This window comes from Vombatus ursinus, unplaced genomic scaffold (assembly GCF_900497805.2).
Source record: "Vombatus ursinus unplaced genomic scaffold, bare-nosed wombat genome assembly UNPS02014832.1, whole genome shotgun sequence".
Taxonomy (NCBI): domain Eukaryota; kingdom Metazoa; phylum Chordata; class Mammalia; order Diprotodontia; family Vombatidae; genus Vombatus; species Vombatus ursinus.
In genome coordinates, this window is record NW_020954610.1 from 45,011,415 (window position 1) to 45,031,912 (window position 20,498).

At 36.9% G+C, this 20,498-nt stretch overlaps 1 protein-coding gene across 3 annotated transcripts in view; it reads right to left on the bottom strand.

Annotated features, from left to right (window-relative positions):
* Positions 1 to 5,423: 5,423 nt before the first annotated feature.
* The window catches only part of LPAR1 (lysophosphatidic acid receptor 1), a 145,667-nt gene continuing 130,592 nt past the window's right edge, over positions 5,424 to 20,498 (bottom strand). For all 3 annotated transcript variants that reach the window (XM_027839312.1, XM_027839313.1, XM_027839314.1), the window contains one exon: positions 5,424 to 6,440. In XM_027839312.1, the coding sequence (XP_027695113.1) occupies positions 6,139 to 6,440 (302 nt within the window). In that variant the 3' untranslated portion in view covers positions 5,424 to 6,138. The remainder of the gene's footprint in view (positions 6,441 to 20,498) is intronic.

Consider the following 20,498-nt stretch of genomic DNA (forward strand, 5'->3'; position numbering starts at 1 on the left):
TTCTCAAGAAACATACAATCTAATGTGAAGATGAAGTAATACACAAATAGTTATGATACAAGAAAGATGAGCAGAGCAAGAAAAAATTCTGTCACGGTGGTATAATGAGGTCTATTCAATTCAATCTAATAGGCCTTTGTTAAGCTCCTAAAATGTCAGGCACTATGCTAAGTGGTGAGGGTACAAAGACAAAAACAAAAAACAAAATACCATCATATATTGAAGTTTCCACCTTCCTTTAAGGTGGAAAGCTAAGTAAGATACCTGTCAGGTCAGAAAGATCAGAACTCATATCCAGCTGTGACCCCAAGAGAGTTCCTGAACCTATTTGGGTCTCAGTCCTACCTACTATAAAGTGAGATGATTGCTGAACTCATTGATATGTAAGATCTTCCAACTTCCAACTCTTCCAACTCTTCCATCTATGATCCTCCATGAAGTCCTCCCAACAATGCATATTTCCTTCTCTCCCATCCCAAGTGATTTTTCTTTCTCAAATTTTTTACACAACCTTAGACTTTTTAGTCAATGTTTGATCAAATAAATGAAGGCAGTATAAGTCCATTCCAGGCACTGAGTGGTGGTGGAGAGTTGGAATTGTGAACAAGGCCATTTTGTACTTTTATATATTTTATGGGTCACTACAGCTTAAAATATCACCTAGTGACCAACTTTCTAGCCTTGAGTCTCTAAACTTAGGTTAGGCTGGCCATTGGACAATAGATGCATTTTGTCAAGTGGGAACATACTAGAATCCAACGTGAGACAACCTGCCTGAAAATGTGCTTCCCTGGACTACTTCAATAACCCAGGACCAACCAAATCTGTGCCATAATAACGTAAAGGGTTTTGAAACATCCACCATGCTATTACCACTCCGAAGGAAAAAAAATACAAAGAATATGTCATTTCTTCTTTAGTGTTGTCTTCATATATGGTGAACAACATGGTTTCTTTTTTTTTTCTTTTTGATGTAACTAAAAACTTAGATGTGCTTTGAATCTTTTTTTCCCCTCTAGTTCTTTCTCCTTTTTTAAAATGCAAAACATACAAAGCTGAAGGATTTTCCAAATGACTGTTTGAGATAAGGACCATCTGGCTAATGTTTGTACATTTTAAACTGCCAAATTCTGGGTACACATATTCAGAGTGGGCAGTTATGCAAACAAGTCATTTAAACAAAGTCTATGAGTAGAAAATGGGAAGCCATGAATACTGCTAATGGGCACATTGCCTTTCAACAGGAAGTAGAAACCAGAGATTTATCAAAGGTCTCTGCTAATAGCCTCTGGGCCCACTGCTCATGACTTACTTCTCTATAGATACAGCTAGTGATAAGTTTTCCTATTTTGTCTGAGACCAAATTGCCTTGTCAAATATCTTTCATGTCCTCTTTCAACCTAGATGGAGAGATGAGTCTGCTACATGAAACTCAGATCAATCAAGCACTAATCTGACATTACAGACTAGAGATATTATAGAAGCTGAATTAAGTGAGATCCATGAGGGCTGGAGTAGCTAGACAGACCTTCCTAGAAGAGTTGGGCCCTGAGTTGGGTATAATGGTCTCTCTCATTGGAACCAATATATTTGAATGATAACTACACTGATTTTTTCCAAGTCAAGTTTTTGCTCAGGTTCATGTCTTCTCTATCAAGGATAATAAGTAAATAATTCATTAATATTAGACTCCCTTAGGATACAAAAGTGAAATATTCTGCTGTTGTTTATTATTACATTTTGTTTTAGAATATTTCCATATTTGAGTAGATCTATGATCTCATCAGTGTATTTCCTCCAACAGTGTATACCGAAACCCCTCCATGCCTTTCCTCCTAAGTGACTTTTGTCTATCTCCTCTCATAAATCCAAAATGGATTCTCCCAATGTTGGATTTCAATCCCTGGAACAAATATAGTTATCTCTCCCACATCTCAGGGGTTAGGGGTGCAGTGCAGTGCCCCTGTAATCTGGAAGATCCATGTACAATTTTTTTGACCTTCCTTTGTACCAAAGAAGTCTGAATTTTTCTTTTTCTTTTATAAAGTACTTACAGTACCTTATTGTAAAATTTGGGTTGGTGTTATACAGTACTATACATATATCTTATGCATTTCTGAATTTCTAAACTTTTTCTGCATCATCTTCTGGCCTTTCTGTGTCTGCAGCTTCCTCAAAACTTCCAAAAAAAATTCCCATTTAATTTCTTATGCTTCCCTATGGGTAAAGTCATGATGTGAAAGGGGTAACTGTAATAGTATGAATGTTTTGAGACTGTTTAATCATGAGTGACTAGACTAGAAATTGACCAAGATAATCCCATAATGATGTAGTGAGGAGTTATTATTTAGTCTATTCCCTTGCCTTTAGCAAAGGTTTATACATAGAACATCCCAAGTACATGAGCATATAACCAACTCTAAAATCTCTCCCAAAACAGAGATACTATGGCCCAACATGTTTAATTAACACTGTATCTGCTCACATTGTATAGACAGTATATTCAGCCAGTTCTGGTAAGGCCATGGAAAGTGATGGTCCAACTGTACATTGTAGTAGTTGGACTTTACAAATGGATGGTACACTTGAAGAGGAACAACACAGTGCTTCTTAAACCATGGGTAGCCACCCCATATGCCCATAGTTTAATAAGTGCTAAAGGAGTTGCAAGTGGAAAAAGTTTAAGAAGCCCTGAACTAGAGCATCTCCACAGTAGAGTGATCAAGGTGATAAGATTATGAAAATTGTCTTATGAGGAATAGCTAGGGGAAAAAAAAACCCTAGGGATATCTGGCCAGGAGAATAGAGAAATAGAGAGACTTGATCCCTGTCTTCAAACACATGAAGGGTCATCACTTAGTTATACGTGACAGTCTTCCACGCCTGCAACATTTTTCCTCATTTTGTGTCTTAATGGGCTTCTCTTCAAGGCTCAGCCCAGGTACCATGTCCTACCGAGTACCCCAGGTGTTAACAGCATTTTCTTTCCTCAGATAATGTTTGCACACATGCTATATTCCTCTACGAAAATGGAAACTCCTTTCATCCAGATCTTGGCACTGGTCTTCCACTTAATAGGCACTCAAGTATATCAAATTGAACTCTGTATTTTTCCTGGAAGGCAGCAACAGGATGGATAGGTAGAATTGAAGAATCAACATGAAAGACAAGAAAGACAGTATGGTATTGTGGAAAAAGCACTGAATTTGGAGTCTGAAGATCTAGGTTTGAATCCTGGCTCTGACATAGACCTTGGACAAATCTCTTACCTTCTCTACCCCAGTGTCTTCATTTGTGAAATTGAAGTGTTGGACTCTGAGATGTAGTCCTTTTAGCTTTATTTACATCAACTTTTCGACCACTAGCATCATCTAAAAATTGAATGGACTGTGTCCTTAGGATTAAGGGCCCCCTCATTTAGAATGTAGTACAGCTAAGATGACTGGGATGTTGCAAAAGAAATTCCTGAAATGACTGAGAATTTAGACTAGATGACCACTAAGTTTTCTTATAAAACTCAGATTTCTGCAATTTAAGATTTATCTAATATCTTCTCTGTGGCCAGCACTGTGCTAGACAATGTAGAGAACACAAGAGAAAATATAGAACTGATTCCTAAAGAAGCTTACTCATTTTAATGAGTACAAAGGCTTCTGTTTCTTCATCTGTGAAAATTGGTTGGATAAGATAATGTGTAGGATTCCTTCAATCTCTAACATTATAATCTTTCTGGGACATTAGCCAATATAGTCAACTAAAATCACTCATGCCACAGGAACTTTTTTGTCATTTGTAGGAAATCCCACTTTCTGGACCCTGTATAAAGCTTTTCTTCCCCTACTTAAAAATAATTGTAGTTTGAATTTTAATCTTTTCTCATGGTTCTTATTTTTAATATTTTAAATCAGAAATTCTTTACTTTGTGTCATGGACCCCATTGGCAGTCTAATGAAACCTATGGGCCATTCTGCACTGCAGCTTCATGTTTTTAAATGCATAAAATATGAAAGATCACAAAAGAAACCAATTATATTGAAATAGTTACCAAAGTATATGTTTTTAAAAGTTCATGGCTACCAGAGTCAAGAACCCCTGCTTTAAAAATTTCTGTTCCTGTCCTTTGAACCCACTTCAAAGTTTATATGTCATTGTTAAGAAATTAGGTCACTTAAAATAGAATTGCATTTTTGTTCCTGAATGCCTCTGTTTCAGGATTAAACTCAAGAAACAACCACAATAGAGAAATTCGGGAGAGAAAATTGTTGGGAATCAACATAAACCATGTTGGAAGGGTCTTAAAAAGAAACACCAATCACGACCAACACCACAATATCATATACTCATTGAGAAAATTTTATTAGTGGCTTAGTATTTCATTTTCGTTCCTTAAAAGTTAAACTAGCCCTCCTGTTTCCCAATGTATCTACATTAGTGAAAATTCTAGGGCTCATCTTCTTGCTCACATTAACATATTTTGTGTTTTAAATAAAATGTGTCAATGTCAATCTCAGTAAGATTTTTGCACTTCCTCTCTCCTGCTCTCAACTCTCTGCACTTTTTGTGCCCATGCTCCAAACTTAAACTTTACCTTGAGTCCCTCTGAGCTTAACAAGTACTCTACACTTTCCTCCTGTCTGCCTTTTTCCATTTCTCCAGACCATTCTTGTGATTGTGTCCCTTCACATGTGATCTTCTGTGTCACACCAATGCACTTACTCACAGCCCTTAGACTACATAATATCAGAACATCGAACAACATGAAAGCATCTATTATGGGGGAAGCCTGGGGAGATGATACATAATACAGCCACACACCCACTCCCACTTTTCAGATATAAGTGCCCAAGCTATTTAATATAAAGTTCCTTTATTCACTACATTTCACTGATAGAGACTTCTTCATTGAATAGTTTATGGTACTTTTGATTTCTTTGTAATTTCTTTAAACTTATATCTGGTTTTCAAGATCGGGACATTAGACCAGCAAAATCCTATTAGCTAGATTAATAGATTTTATTTGTTTTGGGGCAGCTTACTATTTCTACTTAGATTTGCACTAAAAAAACAAAAACAAAAACAAAAAAAAACACTGTACCTCAATGTAACTCAAGTAACCACTGTTCTTTAAGGGAAAAAGGGTAATTTAATAAGATGCCCTTAAAAATGCCACCTACTCAGTGCAAAAGCAGAAAATTCCTTTTTACAAAGGTAAACCATGACATGACATTTCTCAATTTTTAAAAAATCCCTTTGTAATGCACAGCTGATGAGAAAACACTCAGTTATCATAAATATATTTTAAAATAATATTGTGCTTCATTTTTTCCCCATGATTCTGTTCTCTTAGAGCACAAATCCCATCAGTGATAAACTAAGGACCCCTGCATATGTTACATACTTGGTACCACAAATGAGAAGTTTAATACCATGAGACTAGAATACTATTTATTTCATAATCTAAACAAATACTGGAATTAGATCTAGGCTCTTCTGTTTTTTAGAAGATTTTACAATGAGCATCTTTTTTCTTTTTTCATTAAAACAACTGCATAAACACATTACATGCATGCTTTTAAAAAAAAAAAGAAATAATTGTAATTTACATTGCTTTCCTGTTTTCTGCATGAGGAAAAAGAAATACTGAAGTTATGGTAGTGTACCAAAAAATACGAAGACTATGCTCTCTCTATGCATAAAATATCCATCAGAAGCATGCTGATAGGCATAAACATGACATTTATTACATGAAATGTATTCTTTTAAAAAAAGGGGGGGAGCCTAAGTTTCTACATGTAAATGAAGTTAAACAGGCACAAGCATAATTAATCAGAACTGTTTTCAACTGGCACCAAAACAAAGCAGTCTTTGAAAATCTAATCAGTATAGCCTAAAGAGACTTCTGTGATCTAGTTATGAATTCCATTACAAGGAATCAGCTTTCTACTTTTAGTGGGGAGAGGAGAAAGAGGATGAGTGTTTTCGCATATGCCAGTTCTCATACATGACCCAGTCTTGTGCATGAGTGGGTTTTCTAGAAACCAATACTGTAGTTGATTAGTGTTGAAATACATCAGTTTGTTATTCTCCCCGGTACTCCCTCAACAGTCTATGGCTGGTTCTTCATTTCCCATTTGGTTTCTACACAACAGAATGGTCATTGCTATGAACTCCAGCCAAGATGGTATGGTTGAGTGAAGATGCTGAGCGATCTGAGCCATCAGTGGGGCCATTGGCGTTCTCATTCCGCTGGCAGCAGAGGATCTGTCTGAAGGTGGCACTCATTTCCTTGTCACGGTAAGAGTAGATGATGGGATTCATGGCAGAATTGAATTCAGCAAGAAGTAGGAAAAATTTTTCGTAGGCCAGGACATCACACTGAGGGCAGCAGACATCTAGAAGTAACAAGACTAAGCCAGGAGTCCAGCAGATGATAAATGCACCTAGCGAGAAAAGGTAGAAAGAAAAAAGAAAGATTTAATAATTTTTGATGAGCAACCATACAGTATGATTTCTTTAGCCAATGACTTCAACATGGACTGTTCATAAGAGTCTGGCTATTTCATAATAAAAACTAAGAAACAGTAATAAAAAACTCAGATTTATACAGTGTTTGAAGGCTTATAAAACAATTTTCTCATGATGACCTTGAGATAAATCATCAAGTTTTACATTCTTTAACAGATAAGGAAAGAGAAGCTAAAAATTGAAAAGGTTTGCCAAGGTGGTTATATTTAACGACTGATGTGGCAGGAATCCATTTCACTGGTTTGGCAGGTAAAAGGTTATTCAGATCATGTCGTTTAGATAGTCATTCACATGGCCCTTGCTACAGTAATGTTTGGGTTGCCCTGGTTCAGGAACCAACATAACCCTTACTTCAGCTGTAGTTCAGGTGGAGATGCCATACTGACCCAGAAAGAAGGCATGAACACTTTCTAAGCATTCAGAGTTCTGAGTCAAGGTAACCTGAGGGAAAAGACCTAAAACATGTCTTTGTGACAGGGAAGATAGAAGTTCAAGAGAATCTTGTTTTTAAGTGTAAGGAAAAACTCCCAGCAAATATGACTCTTAAAATTAAAGTCCCCACTGACTTGGAAGGCCTCAAGAAGAAAAGTTGAATCAATGGTACTATATTATTCTTGGCATGCAGTGAGCTAATAAAGGAGACAGAAAAAAATAGGTGCAATGGCCATTAGTACAAATAAATCCTTGAAAAGAAAGCATGAAGGAGAATTTGTAGAAATGGGGGGGCTACATGTGCTAGCAATGACCATTACACAGACCAGATGATATAAAGAATGTGGCTGACTACCACCAGACAATTACTTATTGGCCACTGTGGCAGACTTAAGATTGACTGTGCCCTTATAGATGAGCAGTACATGTAGGGAGGACAGGTTATACCTCCCTTCCTATGGAATTGAGAGGTTTTACAAGGAAGACATTATATAGCTAGAGTGATAGAATTGGAGTCTAAGGACTCAGGAAAACCATGGTTCAAATTATACTTTTGTCACAAGCTATGTGACCTAGACAAGTTACTCAATCACTCAGACCCAATTCCTTCATATGTAAAATGAAAAGGTTGGACTTAGTCTTTTAAGATCCCTTCCAGCTTTAAATCTATGATATATAACAACAAACCAAATCCATTTTGATTTCACTAATTTAGTACTTATTTTGTTTTAAGATTCTGTAACTTAAATGGTATGAACACTCCTTCCACTAATATAAACAGAACCTGTTTTTGAATTAGTTGACAGTAAGCATGAGCTACTAAGTACTCCCCCCCCCCCCAATCCATCACCCAGAGGTCAAAATTTTACTTTATTTTTATTTACTTTTAAAGCAGAGATTTTTTTGTTCTTTTATCTCCAAATTCTCTTTATCCTCCTCCTCTCTCCCCTACCCAATGAGAATCCAAGAAATACAAAACTAATTACAAATAGGTATAGTCATGCAAAACAAATTTCTGCATTAGCAGTGTTGAAAAACAAAAGCCAAGAAAAAGAGATATGCTTCAATTTGTATTTTGAGCTCATTAGTTCTCTCTGGAGATGGATAAACTGTTTCATCATGAGTCTTTTGGAATGGAGATGTTTGACCAGAATTCCTAAGTTTTTCAAAGTTGATTATCTTTACAATATTGCTGTTATTGTGTAGATTGTTCCCCTGGTTCTAGTCATTTTATTTTGCATCAGTTCAGATAAATCTTCTCAGGTTTCTCTGAAATCATCCCTTTCATCATTTCTTACAGCACAATAATATTCCACTACATTTATATACCACACCTTGTTTAGTCATGCTCCAATTGGTGGGCATCCCTTTAGTTTTAAATTCTTTGCCATTACGAAAAGAGCTACTATAAATATTTTTATACTTATGGGTCCTTTTCTTTTTTCTCTTATCTCTTTGGGATACAGCCCTGGTAGTGGTATTGCAGGGTCAAAGAGTATGCACAATTTATTAGCCTTTAAAGGCGTAGTTTTCAAATTGCTTTCCAAAATTAGTTCACAACTCTACCAACTACTGCTGAAGAATTGCACCTGTTTTCCCACATTAGTGGGACAAACTTAAGGATAAGCCTCTGAATGAACCTAGGCTTGTCTTCGGGGAAGAAAAAAAAAAGACAATCTGTTGTCAGATTTGTTCCAAAGCCTTTACAACTTGGTAGGGCCTGCCAGAGTTTGCAGGATTCTTGAGAATCTAGGATTCCCTCTTCACCATGAAAAGACATTCAAGTGGGACTTTTGGTGGAGACTATTTCTATATCTATTAGAATTTTGCTACTTCGGCAGTTCTGAGCTGATGTTTACTTTTGCATCAAATATAAATAACACTTACTAAGCAAACAAAATAATATGGTAGGAGGCATATTTGCCCTACTTAGATTCACAGAATCATGAAGTTTTGAAGCTAGAAGAGAAATTAGAGATAATCTAAACTAACCACTTTTGCTTAAAAGAGCAAACTTTTAGAAAAATTATTTTATTGTCTACATACACAGGAAGGCTGCTAATTCATGAGCCATAGCTATATGTGAAACAAGGAACTCTACTCAAGACACACCTGTAACCACATGTAACAGAAGATAATAAAAATGAAATGGTCCTTAAAATCGATTTAAAATTCAGGTCTACGTTATTTGGCCATCTTCCATTTTGTTTACTTTCCTTCCAACTAGACTGATTTAGTAAGGTTTTACTCTAAATGCAAATGAAATCGTGCCCTAATTTAGGGACCAAAACCTCAAAGTATCCTAAACTGAACTCATTCCTAACTCCCCACCACGCCCCATGCATACACTTTTGTGGATGGATGCAATCTTAGAACAGAGGTTTCTCAAACTTTTTGGACCAAAGACCCCTATATACTACTAAAAACTGAGGAGCTCCCAAAGACCTTTTGTTTATGTAGGTTGTTGATAAATCTTCTATATTAGAAATAAAAACTTCTTATGTAAATACTTTTGACCTCACAGACATCCTGAAAGGACTTCCCAGGGTCCCCAGACCACACTTCGCAAATCACTGCCTTTGAGTCTTCTTTATAAAAAAAGATTCCCCATGCCTGTAATTTATACCCTCTTTGCCCAAAAAATTCTTTTCCTGAAGTTCAGCTACAACATTCTCCATGAAATTATTCCTGATACCTCCTCCAACTTAGTTATAGCCTATCCTCAAATAAGTGTTTTGTGTATCTCTCTCCTTTGACCCTTTCACTTTCTACCTTGTATCATATTTATTTGTATATATGTCTTATTCCTCATGTTGACATATAAGATCCTGAGGGGCAAGGGCTGTATTGTTTTTGTCTCTGTATCCTCAAATCCCAGCAGAGTAACTCACACATAGTAGGCACCTTATAAATGTTTATTGAATTGCTGAATAAAAATTGGAATTAAACGGACCATTATATTCTAATCCAGATGTGAGGCTATTCACCACATAGACAATGAGGGAGAATTCAAACCTATCCAAAGGCTCTGCTTCAGGTCTTAAATAGGAATAATATGGTACTCCTGAATTTTTTTAAATGAGAACCTGTGCAGGTAGGTGGAAGATAGGACTAAACTGCTTTTGCATTTTTATGATTCAAGAGAATTAAAAAAAAAAAAAAAACCCAACAAGGTTCAGTTTCCCCAAGTCTAGTCTTTGAATATATTTCCCTTTTGTAACTTCAGAGGGGAGACTAAAAATAAAGTCAGAATATTTTCTCCAGAAAACTCTTTGTTCTGTAATAGAGGTACACAAACCACTATATGTAATTGGGAAATGTTGGACAAAATAAATAAAAATACAACATAGATAACATTAATTTGTGATTTTCTAAGTCATTATGTGCTGCCAGGTATCTCTTTCTATTTGAGTCAGACAATATTATTGTACAACACATTCTTGTGTTCTACAACTATTTCTATTTATTGATTTAATTTTATAACTGCTGCTTTCTTTGAGGATAGTTCAAGTTTCTTCAATTTCAAATAAATACATCACCTTAGTTTTTCCTTCCAAAGAAATTTCCACTATCAGGAGATAATTACTAAGAAGCTGTTTCCACCTCAAGTGTTAACATTAATAGAGCTGTCATTGGGTGTCTTGTGAATAAAGCTGTACTTTACAGGCCTGATAATTAAAACAGAAAACCAACCATAAAGGGGTGGAGGGGAAGGGGATATCTCCTTGAGTGGCTGGGAATAAAGCATTAGTCAGAGAGAAGCATGGAAGAAAGTTATTCCCAAGGAAAACAACTGCTTAATTCTTGCTAATCCAAAGTGGCCCTATTATGCAATTTACTTAGAAACTAAATAGACCCACACCCTTCATGAATTGGATGTCTTTTTAAGTTTTAAGTTTTCTTCTTTTCTTAAAGTTCTATTCAGTGAAAATTCAGAGCCTATACAGACACATCAACATGAATGCCACAGCCCTATTTTAATGATAGAGATGAAATGTTCTCATTAGAGGAAAGAAAATCTATCTCATCATTTAGACCATGCATTCTTCCTTTAAAGGACAATGACCAAAGACTGTGTAGAAATCTATCTCCTTTGAGCAAAAATTCTAAATATGTCTAACAAATCTCCATTTTTAAAACATTGTTCATTTAAAACATTTTTAAAACGTTCAGGATTCAGATATAGTCCACAGTGGCTCGTCGAAATCTTTCCATCCCTCCTTAAACCTCCCATGGATCAAATCCCACTCTGTCAGCTGAGAACCTTGTCTCATATTTTACAGGGGGGAAAATGAGTTCCTGTCTATTTCCTATCACTCAGATGCCTTCTGCCACAATTTTCTCCTTTACCCCTGTCTCACATCATGAAGTGGCCTTATTGCTTACCAAGGCTAATCCCTCTACTTGTTCAAGAGATTCCATTCCAGCCCATCTCCTCTGACATATTGCCCTCTCTGGCATCCTCACTCTGTCACTTATTTTCAATCTCTTTCTTTCTACTGGCTCCTTCCCTATTGCCTACAAACAACTTCATATCTCCTCCACCCTGAAACCCTCATTTAATCCTCCCCTCAACTATATTAACCCTTACAATCTGGCTTCCAACTTCATTCTACTGAAACTGCTCTCTTCAAAACTGCCAATGATTTACTTGCCAAATCAAGGCCAAAAGTGGCCTTTTCTCAATTCTCATTCTCTTTGACTTCTCTGCAGCCTTTGACATTATTGATCACCCTCTTCCCGCTTCATATTCCCTTCTACCTAGGTTTTCATCACACCACTCCTGCTCTCCTTGTTCTTCTATTTATCAGACCACTGCTTTTCAGGATGCTCATCCAGTTCATAACTCCTAACCACAGGCTTCCCACATTGGGCTCTTTTATCTTCTCCCTCTATACAATATCACTTGGTGTTATCATCAGCTCCCATAGATTTAATTACCATTTCTATGCTGATGATTCCAAAATCTACCTATCCTGCTCTCACCTTTCTGCTGACCTCCAATTCTACAACTCCAATTGTCTTTCAAATGTCTTGACCTGCATGTCCAGCAGACATCTTAAACACAACATGTTCAAAATAGAACTCATTATCTTTCCCTGCCAAACTCTCCTCACACCCTCCTAACTTCCCTATTAATGCTGAGGGCACCACCATCCTTGTAACCTAGGTGTTATTCTCTACCCCTCACTATTATCCTCCATATCCAAGATCTGTTGAAACTTGGCCTTCATCGCCTCATACTTGAATTATTACAGTAGCCTGCTGGTGGATTTGCCTCCCTCGAGTCTCTCCCACTCCAAGCAATTCTCCATTCAACTGCCACAGTGATTTTCCTAAAGCCCAGATTCAATCATGCCACACTCCCTACTCAGAAAACTCTAGTGGCCCTCTCTTGCCTCCAGGCTTCAATATACAAAATCTTCTACTTGGCATTCAAAGCTTTTCACAACCTGTATCTCCTGCCACTTTTCAGTCTTCTTATGCCTTGCTCCCCATCACATACGTTTTGATCAAGTGACAATGATCTCCTTGCTGTTTCACAAATAAGATAATCCATCTCTTGGATCTGGGCATTTTCCCTAGCTGTCTCCTATACCTGGAATGCTCTCACTCAGCTCCCACTTCCTGGCTTCTCCAACTTCCTTCAAGTTGCAACTAAAACCACATCTTCTAGCCTCTAGAATCTAGAGGAAGCCTTTCCCAAACCCTCTTAATTCTAGAGCTTTCTTAATTATTTCCTGTTTATCCTTTACATAGCTTATTTGTATATGTGTATATATATATATAGCCATCTATATCTATATATATGTGTGTGTATACATGTATAATACGTGTGTGTATGCGTACAGCCGCGTGTATAATTGTCTCCTCCATCATACCTTGAGCTACTTGAGGGAAGGGACTGCCAAGTCAAGGGACTGCCTCATTTTGTATCCCTAGTACTTAACACAGGGCCTGATATATAGTAGGCACTTAATAAATACTTAATGACTGACAACACATTTACTATCCATATAAACAGAATAAAGTGAAATTCACTGAAGAACTGAAAACTCAAGGCTGAAATTGCACTCAAAAATCTTAAAAGTATATGAAAAGGCAACTAGAGAGGTTGTGTGTCACAGATAGAAGGCTACCCTTGGTTTCAAGAAGACCTATGTACAAATCTTGCCTTAGACAAACACTAGCTGTGACCATGAAAAATTTATTTCACCTCTCAGTGACCCAGGAAGTTTTTTTATACTATCAGTTCCAGATTTATTGAGATCTGTTTTGGTGAAAGGAATTTCCATCCCAGGAGGAATCACAAGCCTGGACCCAATCTCCTCAACCCAACCTAACTTAAAAATAAAAGTTTTCTTTGAATGTGTCAAAATTAAAAGCCAAAAGCAAATTCCTCCCTCCACATCTCATTTTATCAAGAAAATTCACAGAATGAGTACTATTGATGTTGTTGAGTCATTTCAGTTGTGAACAACTAAATGTTCTTCATGACCCCATTTGGGGTTTTCTTGGCAAAGATACTGGAGTGGTTTGCTATTTCCTTCTCCAGCTCTTTTTATAGATGAGGAAGCTGAGGCAGACAGAGTTAAGTGACTTGCCCAGGGTCAAATAGCTAGTAAGTTTCTGACACTAGATTTAAATTCAGGAAGATGAATCTTCCTGAGTGCAGGTATGGCACTGCTCCGCCTAGCTGTCCCTAGGATGAGTATTAGCCTTGATCAGTCAGAGCCTTTTAGCAGTACGTAGCAAATTCAGATACATATTTAAACAATTTGAAAATACTTACTTTAAGAAATATTTTAGAGGCAACTAGGTGGCACAGTGGATAGAGCACCAGCCCTGGAGTCAAGAGGACCTGAGTTCAAATCCGGCCTCAGACACATAACATTTACTAGCTGCCTGACCCTGGGCAAGTCACTTAACCCCATTGCCTAGCGCCCCTCCCCCCCAAAAATTTAAAATTAACAGTCAATTATATTATCATTATTAATACCTCACATTTATATAGATTTTATGACTTTTTCAAAATGCTTTCCTCTACTATCCGATTTGATCTTCTAAACAAGCCAATAAAATGTGTTGTTGCTGTTATTGTTGTTACTTTTTGTTTTGTTTGTAGTGGCAAAAATCTGGAAACTAGGGATTCACCAACTGGGGAGTAGTTAAACAAATTGTGGTATATGAATGCAATGGAATACTGTTATGCCATGAAAAATTACAAAAGGGAAACCTGAAAAAACTTGTATGAGCTGATAGAATGAAGTTAGCAGAACCAGGAAAACAATTCATAGAAAAAAATAACTTCGAAAGACTTACAATTCTGATCAATGAAGTAATAAACCATGATTCCAAAGGACTGATGATGAGGCCTGATGAACTGGCCTTTCATTATGGCTACACCCGATCTCCCCTGCATTGTCTTACCTCCCTATGGCTCCTGGCCATTTCCCACACTTAATCCTAGCTGGGTTCCATTGTCCAGGTCCCAGAAGTTCTGTTCACCCCAGTTTACTGGCCACTCCCATCCAGATCTCCTTAGACCCCTTCTCCAGTCACCCCAAACTACTTGGCCACTCCTAGATCCCTCCCACAGTCTTTCTGTATATAAGGTCCATCTTGTCTCCATTAAGATGCTGGAATTCTTAAAATCTAGTCACTGGTCAGATTCTTATAATCTAGCCAATAGTTTGCTAATTAATGTTCAGACTCCTTAAGAGTCTGCCCAATATGATGGATGTTCTAATAAACTTTGTCTTTGGCTGAAAGAAGGCTTGGGTCAAATTCTTTAGGGCAGGACCCGCATGTTATGATATTGGGGTTCTAGCACCCCTGAATCCCTAAACCACATCATTTTGGTCCACCTTTGCTGTAGAAACACACTTACAGAATGGCCTTTTTAAATAGAATTTCTGAAATATTTGCTCAAAATGTCTGACATAAGGTTGTATTTGATGCTTCACCACAAAAAAAGGTTGAAGGACTAAAGATACAAAATAAAGCATACAGTTTTCATGAGAGTTAATGTGGGAATTTGTTTTGCCTCATTACACATAGATGTTACAAGGGCTTGCTTTGTTTTTCCTTTCTTTTTCCAAGTGGGAGTGAGAAGAAGAGGAATAGGTATAGAGTGAAGAAAAAAGAAAATAAGTGTGAGTCCTTAAGTCAGCAGTTGAAACAATGCACAGAAGAAAACAGAAGGAAGGCCAGGAAGAATGAAAGACAAGCAAAACAACTTTGCAAGCTCCAGAGTGAACTGATCATGTATTTAAAAAGAAAAGCAAACAGTATATGGAGAGCAACCGTTTCATGTACAATCCTCTATTTCTGTTCTACTATATATATGAAAACGCCCATTTTATTTGGTATTTTATTAGTATACGTATATTTTATATATTATATATATGTATGTATATACACATGTATTCTAGTTACCTCAAATTGAATGGTTTCCTATTAGTGATACAGCTTTTGTAGAAAATAGAGTACACTTGTATTTATCACAGAATCATCACGTTATAAGAGATGAGAAGTGACAAATGTGAAGGAAGTAAGGTATGCAAGGCTGAAGAGCATGGGGGACATTTTCACAGGGTGGTGGTCCAAAGATGTCCCTATTTCTCTACCCCTTTTGCTGATTTTATAAATCTTGCCCTGGGGTCCAACGCTGCTAGGAACAGCAGGCTCTGCCAGGAAGAAAGGATGTGCAGAGTGAGTTCAAAAAAATTATAGACTACTTAAGGAGAATGCCCCTTCCAAATGAAACTTAAATATTTTCTTTAGTACAAGAGCCTATTTTCACACCATTGGAGTCAAGTTCTCATGTCACTCAGATGAATCATGCCAATCAGCTGTTTGTGTTTTCTAAGGTTACTTCGCTCAAGTTAATACAGCAATCTTTACACATGGAACATGGAGGCCAAAGTAAGAAGCAAGTAGGGGGCGGGGAGAGAGTGCTTTGAAAGGGCAGACCTCCTTGGCAACATCTGAACTGTTTGATGAAGAAAACAGAAAACATTTCCAATTCATCCAGTGAATCTGTGTTTTGCTTAAAAGCAAAAAGCAGACATCCCACAGATCTGAAAACAAGTTAGGTAGGGTAAATGGACTTAACATGACTGGCTTAGTGAACAAATCAGACTTTATGTCTGGGGAAGCACATAGTCTAATTTTACTCCATCTTTGCAACTTTGTAGCTAATACCTTTGCTACTAAAACATACTTACAAAATGGCCTTTTAACTAGAAACCTCTTCTGAAATTTTTGCTCAAAAGGTCTGACATAAGGCTAATGTTAATACTGCAGTATGAAAAGTGATCCTATTTTTTAACTCCCAAAATGAGATATGATTGAAAAAGAACATTCCTTTTCCAACACTTCATTAAAATCACCTTTCTTTCCTTACAATGAAAGTCAGCTATTACAATATCAACACACAAAATTTCTTTTAAAAAAAAAAAGCGAGCTCTATTCTCACAGCTGGCAATTAAATGAGAGTTGCATTTTAATGAGTGTCTGATGTTTTGACTGTGAAGCCATTTACAGAACTGTGAAATAAATTAGTTACTTTTTGAACCCCATTTTTCAAAATGATGCACAGGTATCTTAGTCACTTAGACTGTAAATATAAGGTAACATTCAGTGATCCTCTTCTCCCTTTCTTCCTACCCAATCCTGCTGACATCAAGCCTTAAGGATGATAGGATCTTGGAATCTTAGACTCAAGAGATTTTTCCCCAGGTTTCTCACCTAAAGAATGTAGGCTCATTGAGAGCAAGATTTCTTCACTTCCCTCTCTTTCTCAAACCCATAGCACAGTGCCTTAGTGAACACATAATAGTTGCTTATTGATTGCAAAATTCCTACTGCCAGTATCAGATGAAATGCTTTACCCATTCTCATCTACCTTTCACAAACTGCCAGTCAAAATATTCCTGCCTGGAGACCACCATTCATTCTAATGATGATGCTCTTCTCAGACTGCAGATTCAAAGACATCTCCAAGCATACTAGTGAATTTAAGGTCACCTGCTCTCAACAACGAAATGTGGAAATAGAACTTTTATAAAAGAATGCAGAGATATATTTTTATTTAATGTTACTGAACGAGATAGCCTGGTACGATGGGAAGAAGGCTCCCTCAGAGACCTGATTTACTCATGTAACCTAAGCACTTCTGGGTACTGCCATCTGCCATCATTGTGACACCCTTAGTTGTTCTTTGAACCTGCTGCTTTGCAGCTGAACTTTCCCTTATTCACTTTCTTGCCTAATTAGAGAGGAGACTTCTTGGGAGCAGAGATGATCTCACCTTTCCTATTTGTATCCCCAGTGCTTATTAAAATTGTTATTCTTGCTTTTGCATTCTATTAAGTAAATATTATGATTACCATTGCTTTTGTCTTGCCATATTATTTAATACATATTTCATGTTTAAGATTTAATGATATTGCTACAATTCTTTTTTTAAGTTATAAACCTTCTCCCTCTTTCTTTGATCTCTTTGGGAAAAAAAATGCATAGTAATGATATAGCAGAGTGAAAAGGTATATACAGTTTAGTGGGGGCAGAGTTACAAATTGTTTTCCAAATGGATAGACCAGTTCACAATGACTGGTGAACTATAGGCGTAAGGAAAGTTATGTCTAATATACTTAATGTAACTGTGTTGTTTTCAGAACCCCCAAATCTAGATGCATTAGGCAGTCCTATTACAAAAGCCTCATTAAATGTATACTTTCTCTTTAAACTGAGTCTCACAGAATGTTTATAAAAAATAATGTACTTCATATGTTCTAAGGAATATATGCTAAACTTCCTGGAGAGATGTATTCAGTCACTAGAGGGATGAAATTTAGAGAAGGAAAAGAGAGCATTCTAGACAAATAGGACAAGGATGGAACTGAATTGCATTGAATAATAAAAGACAAAATCTTTGTCCTTTGTCAGGAAGATAGGTTAATTTCCTCAGTGGAGGGAGTACTCACTGGGCATTATGTTGGGACAAAGAAAACATAAAGAATAATACTTTATCACAGAATGGATTTCAATGGTGGTGTGAAAAAAAAACAGTGTAGGTAGGCATGGTGATGCACAGCACCCCTGCTTTTGGGGCTGACTTATTTGATTTGGGATTTCTGAGCTGCAGGAAGGATAACACCTACAAAAATATGGTGAGCCCCCAGGGATGGAATATCATCAGGTTGACTAAGATTGGGGGTGGAGTGGAGGTGGGGGGGAGGGGGGAGGAAAGGGAGGAAGGAATAAGCATTTATTAAGCATCTACTATGAGTCAAGCACTGTGCTAAGCACCTTTTACGAATAGTAACTCATTTGATCCTCACAACAGCTCTGGGAGGTAGATTATTATTATTATCCCCATTATACAGTTGAGGAAACTGAGGCAGGTAGTGATTAAGTGACTTGCCCAGGGTCACTTAGCTAGTAAGTGCCACATTTGAACTTGGGTCTCCCTGACTCCAGGGCCAGCACTCTCTCCACTGTGCAACCTCATTGCCTCAAGGAGGGTTGAATCAGCTCAGGTCAGAATAACAGAGCAGGTTCAAGCTTCTGTCCAAATCAGAATTTTAATTAGGCTTATGAATGGCCATTGCACACCCAGGCTCAAAATATAAACAAGCAAAAAGAAGTCTGGCAGTTTTAAAGACTTATAATTGATTTAAACAGTTGGGGAATGTAGAGCACAGACAAGCTAGAGAGGACAACTTTATAAAACCTGAAACAAATCTGCTTCTAAAAATGATTAAAGTTAACATGATACTCTTTACTTTTTTGCTCTCTTAGCCCATATTATCAATTTTACATACCTAAAGCAGTACCTCTCTCTTTCAGGAACCCAATCAAAGAATACTAGACTCTAAAAAGTTCAAACTTAAAAAACTTGGCCCTTTTATACAATTTCATGCAACATTGAACAAAAAAAGAACTTAGTTTTACATATTTTCCCACCCCTAAATTCATATAAACTAGGTGGAAGTGATGTATGAGTTGGGGTAGAAAACTTTTGAAAGACTGTGGTTTGCCACAGTTTCTACATGAAATCAGGCAGAGCTTGGTTTTGGCTGTACTTCATGCTTCATTCTGTTTTTCAGACCAAAAAGTTACACTGTTTAAATAATGTTGGAAAGTAAAAGGGGGATTATTTTAAAAAAAATTAAAAACGTTGATTGCCAACTCAAACTAGCGAGATTTTAAAAGGTGTGGGTTAAAATTCTCACAAAAATTCAAAGAAAGCTTTTCACTTTGGAAGTAAAAAGTTTTGTTTATTTTCAAGTTTAACCATCAACAGCATTTCCCACCTCCCTGATTTTCAAGAACTATTCCAAAAAAGCCATTTATCTAAATTAAACAGGGAATTTCAGCCAGGAATAATTTACTTAAAACATCTAGAGAAAAAAAAAAGGCAGGATGAGCTTCTATTACTTCATGCTTATTTTTCTAATAGGTATGAATTGTTAACACATAATAAAATAGTATTTCCTTTCAAATTTATTCCAGTTTAAAGTGAATAATCAATGTTACAACATGTAGTAATAATGACAATAGCATGATAGCTAGTATTTAAATAGTACTTACTACCATGGGCACTGTGCTAAGGACTTTAAAAACATTAACTCTAATTTGAGCTTCACAGCAACCCTGGAAAGAAAGTGTTATTATTATCCTCATTTTATAGATGAGGAAACTGAGGCAGGCAGCCGTTAAGTGACTTGTGTAGGATCACACAGTAAATAAATTTCTGAGACTGGATTTGAACCCAGGTCTTCCCAACTCCAGGCCCATCACTCCATCCAATGAGCTTCCTTGTTGCCTCCATCCTTTTCACATAGAACATGTTTAATAACTAATGCCTGTAGAATGATAGCCCCCTACAATTTTGTCTTTCATACTATTTTACCACTTAAGAAGTATGCTTATTAAAATATGCTCTGTTGAATCAATAGTGTTAAAATTAATGATAACAAATAACAGTTCAAGTATTTGTCCTTCTCTGTTATTCACTATAACAATCCCATTTTCCCCAAGCAGTGGTTTTATCCATTCTCAGATTCGGCTCCTGCCCTAAATGCACCTTAAGGGGAAAAAAAGAAAAAGAAAAAGATCCTATCACCCCAACTTTTCTTATTCTCAGTATTTCTTACAATCTTTGGACCATTCCGAGCTTTAGCACACCAACACTATCCTTATGGTACGTAAGGTGCTTTTGCATTCATTCTACATCAGGCGCCTGGCTTCCGAGTTTGGCACATCTTTTTAATAAAATACATTTAATGATGCCTTTTGTCTTCACGTCTCATTCCTCCCTGCCCCACCCCCAGGTTAAACCTTTTCTTTGTGACAAAGAAAAACTAAACAAAGATATCTGATACAGAAATCTTGTTTGACAATGTATGTATAATATTCTGTCCTGGGAATTCCCATCTTTCCTGTATGTGTTGTTTCGGAGTGGGGAAGGGGAAGCAATCAGTGTTAAGTGACTTGAACAGGGTCATACAGCTAGTAAGTATCTGAGGCCA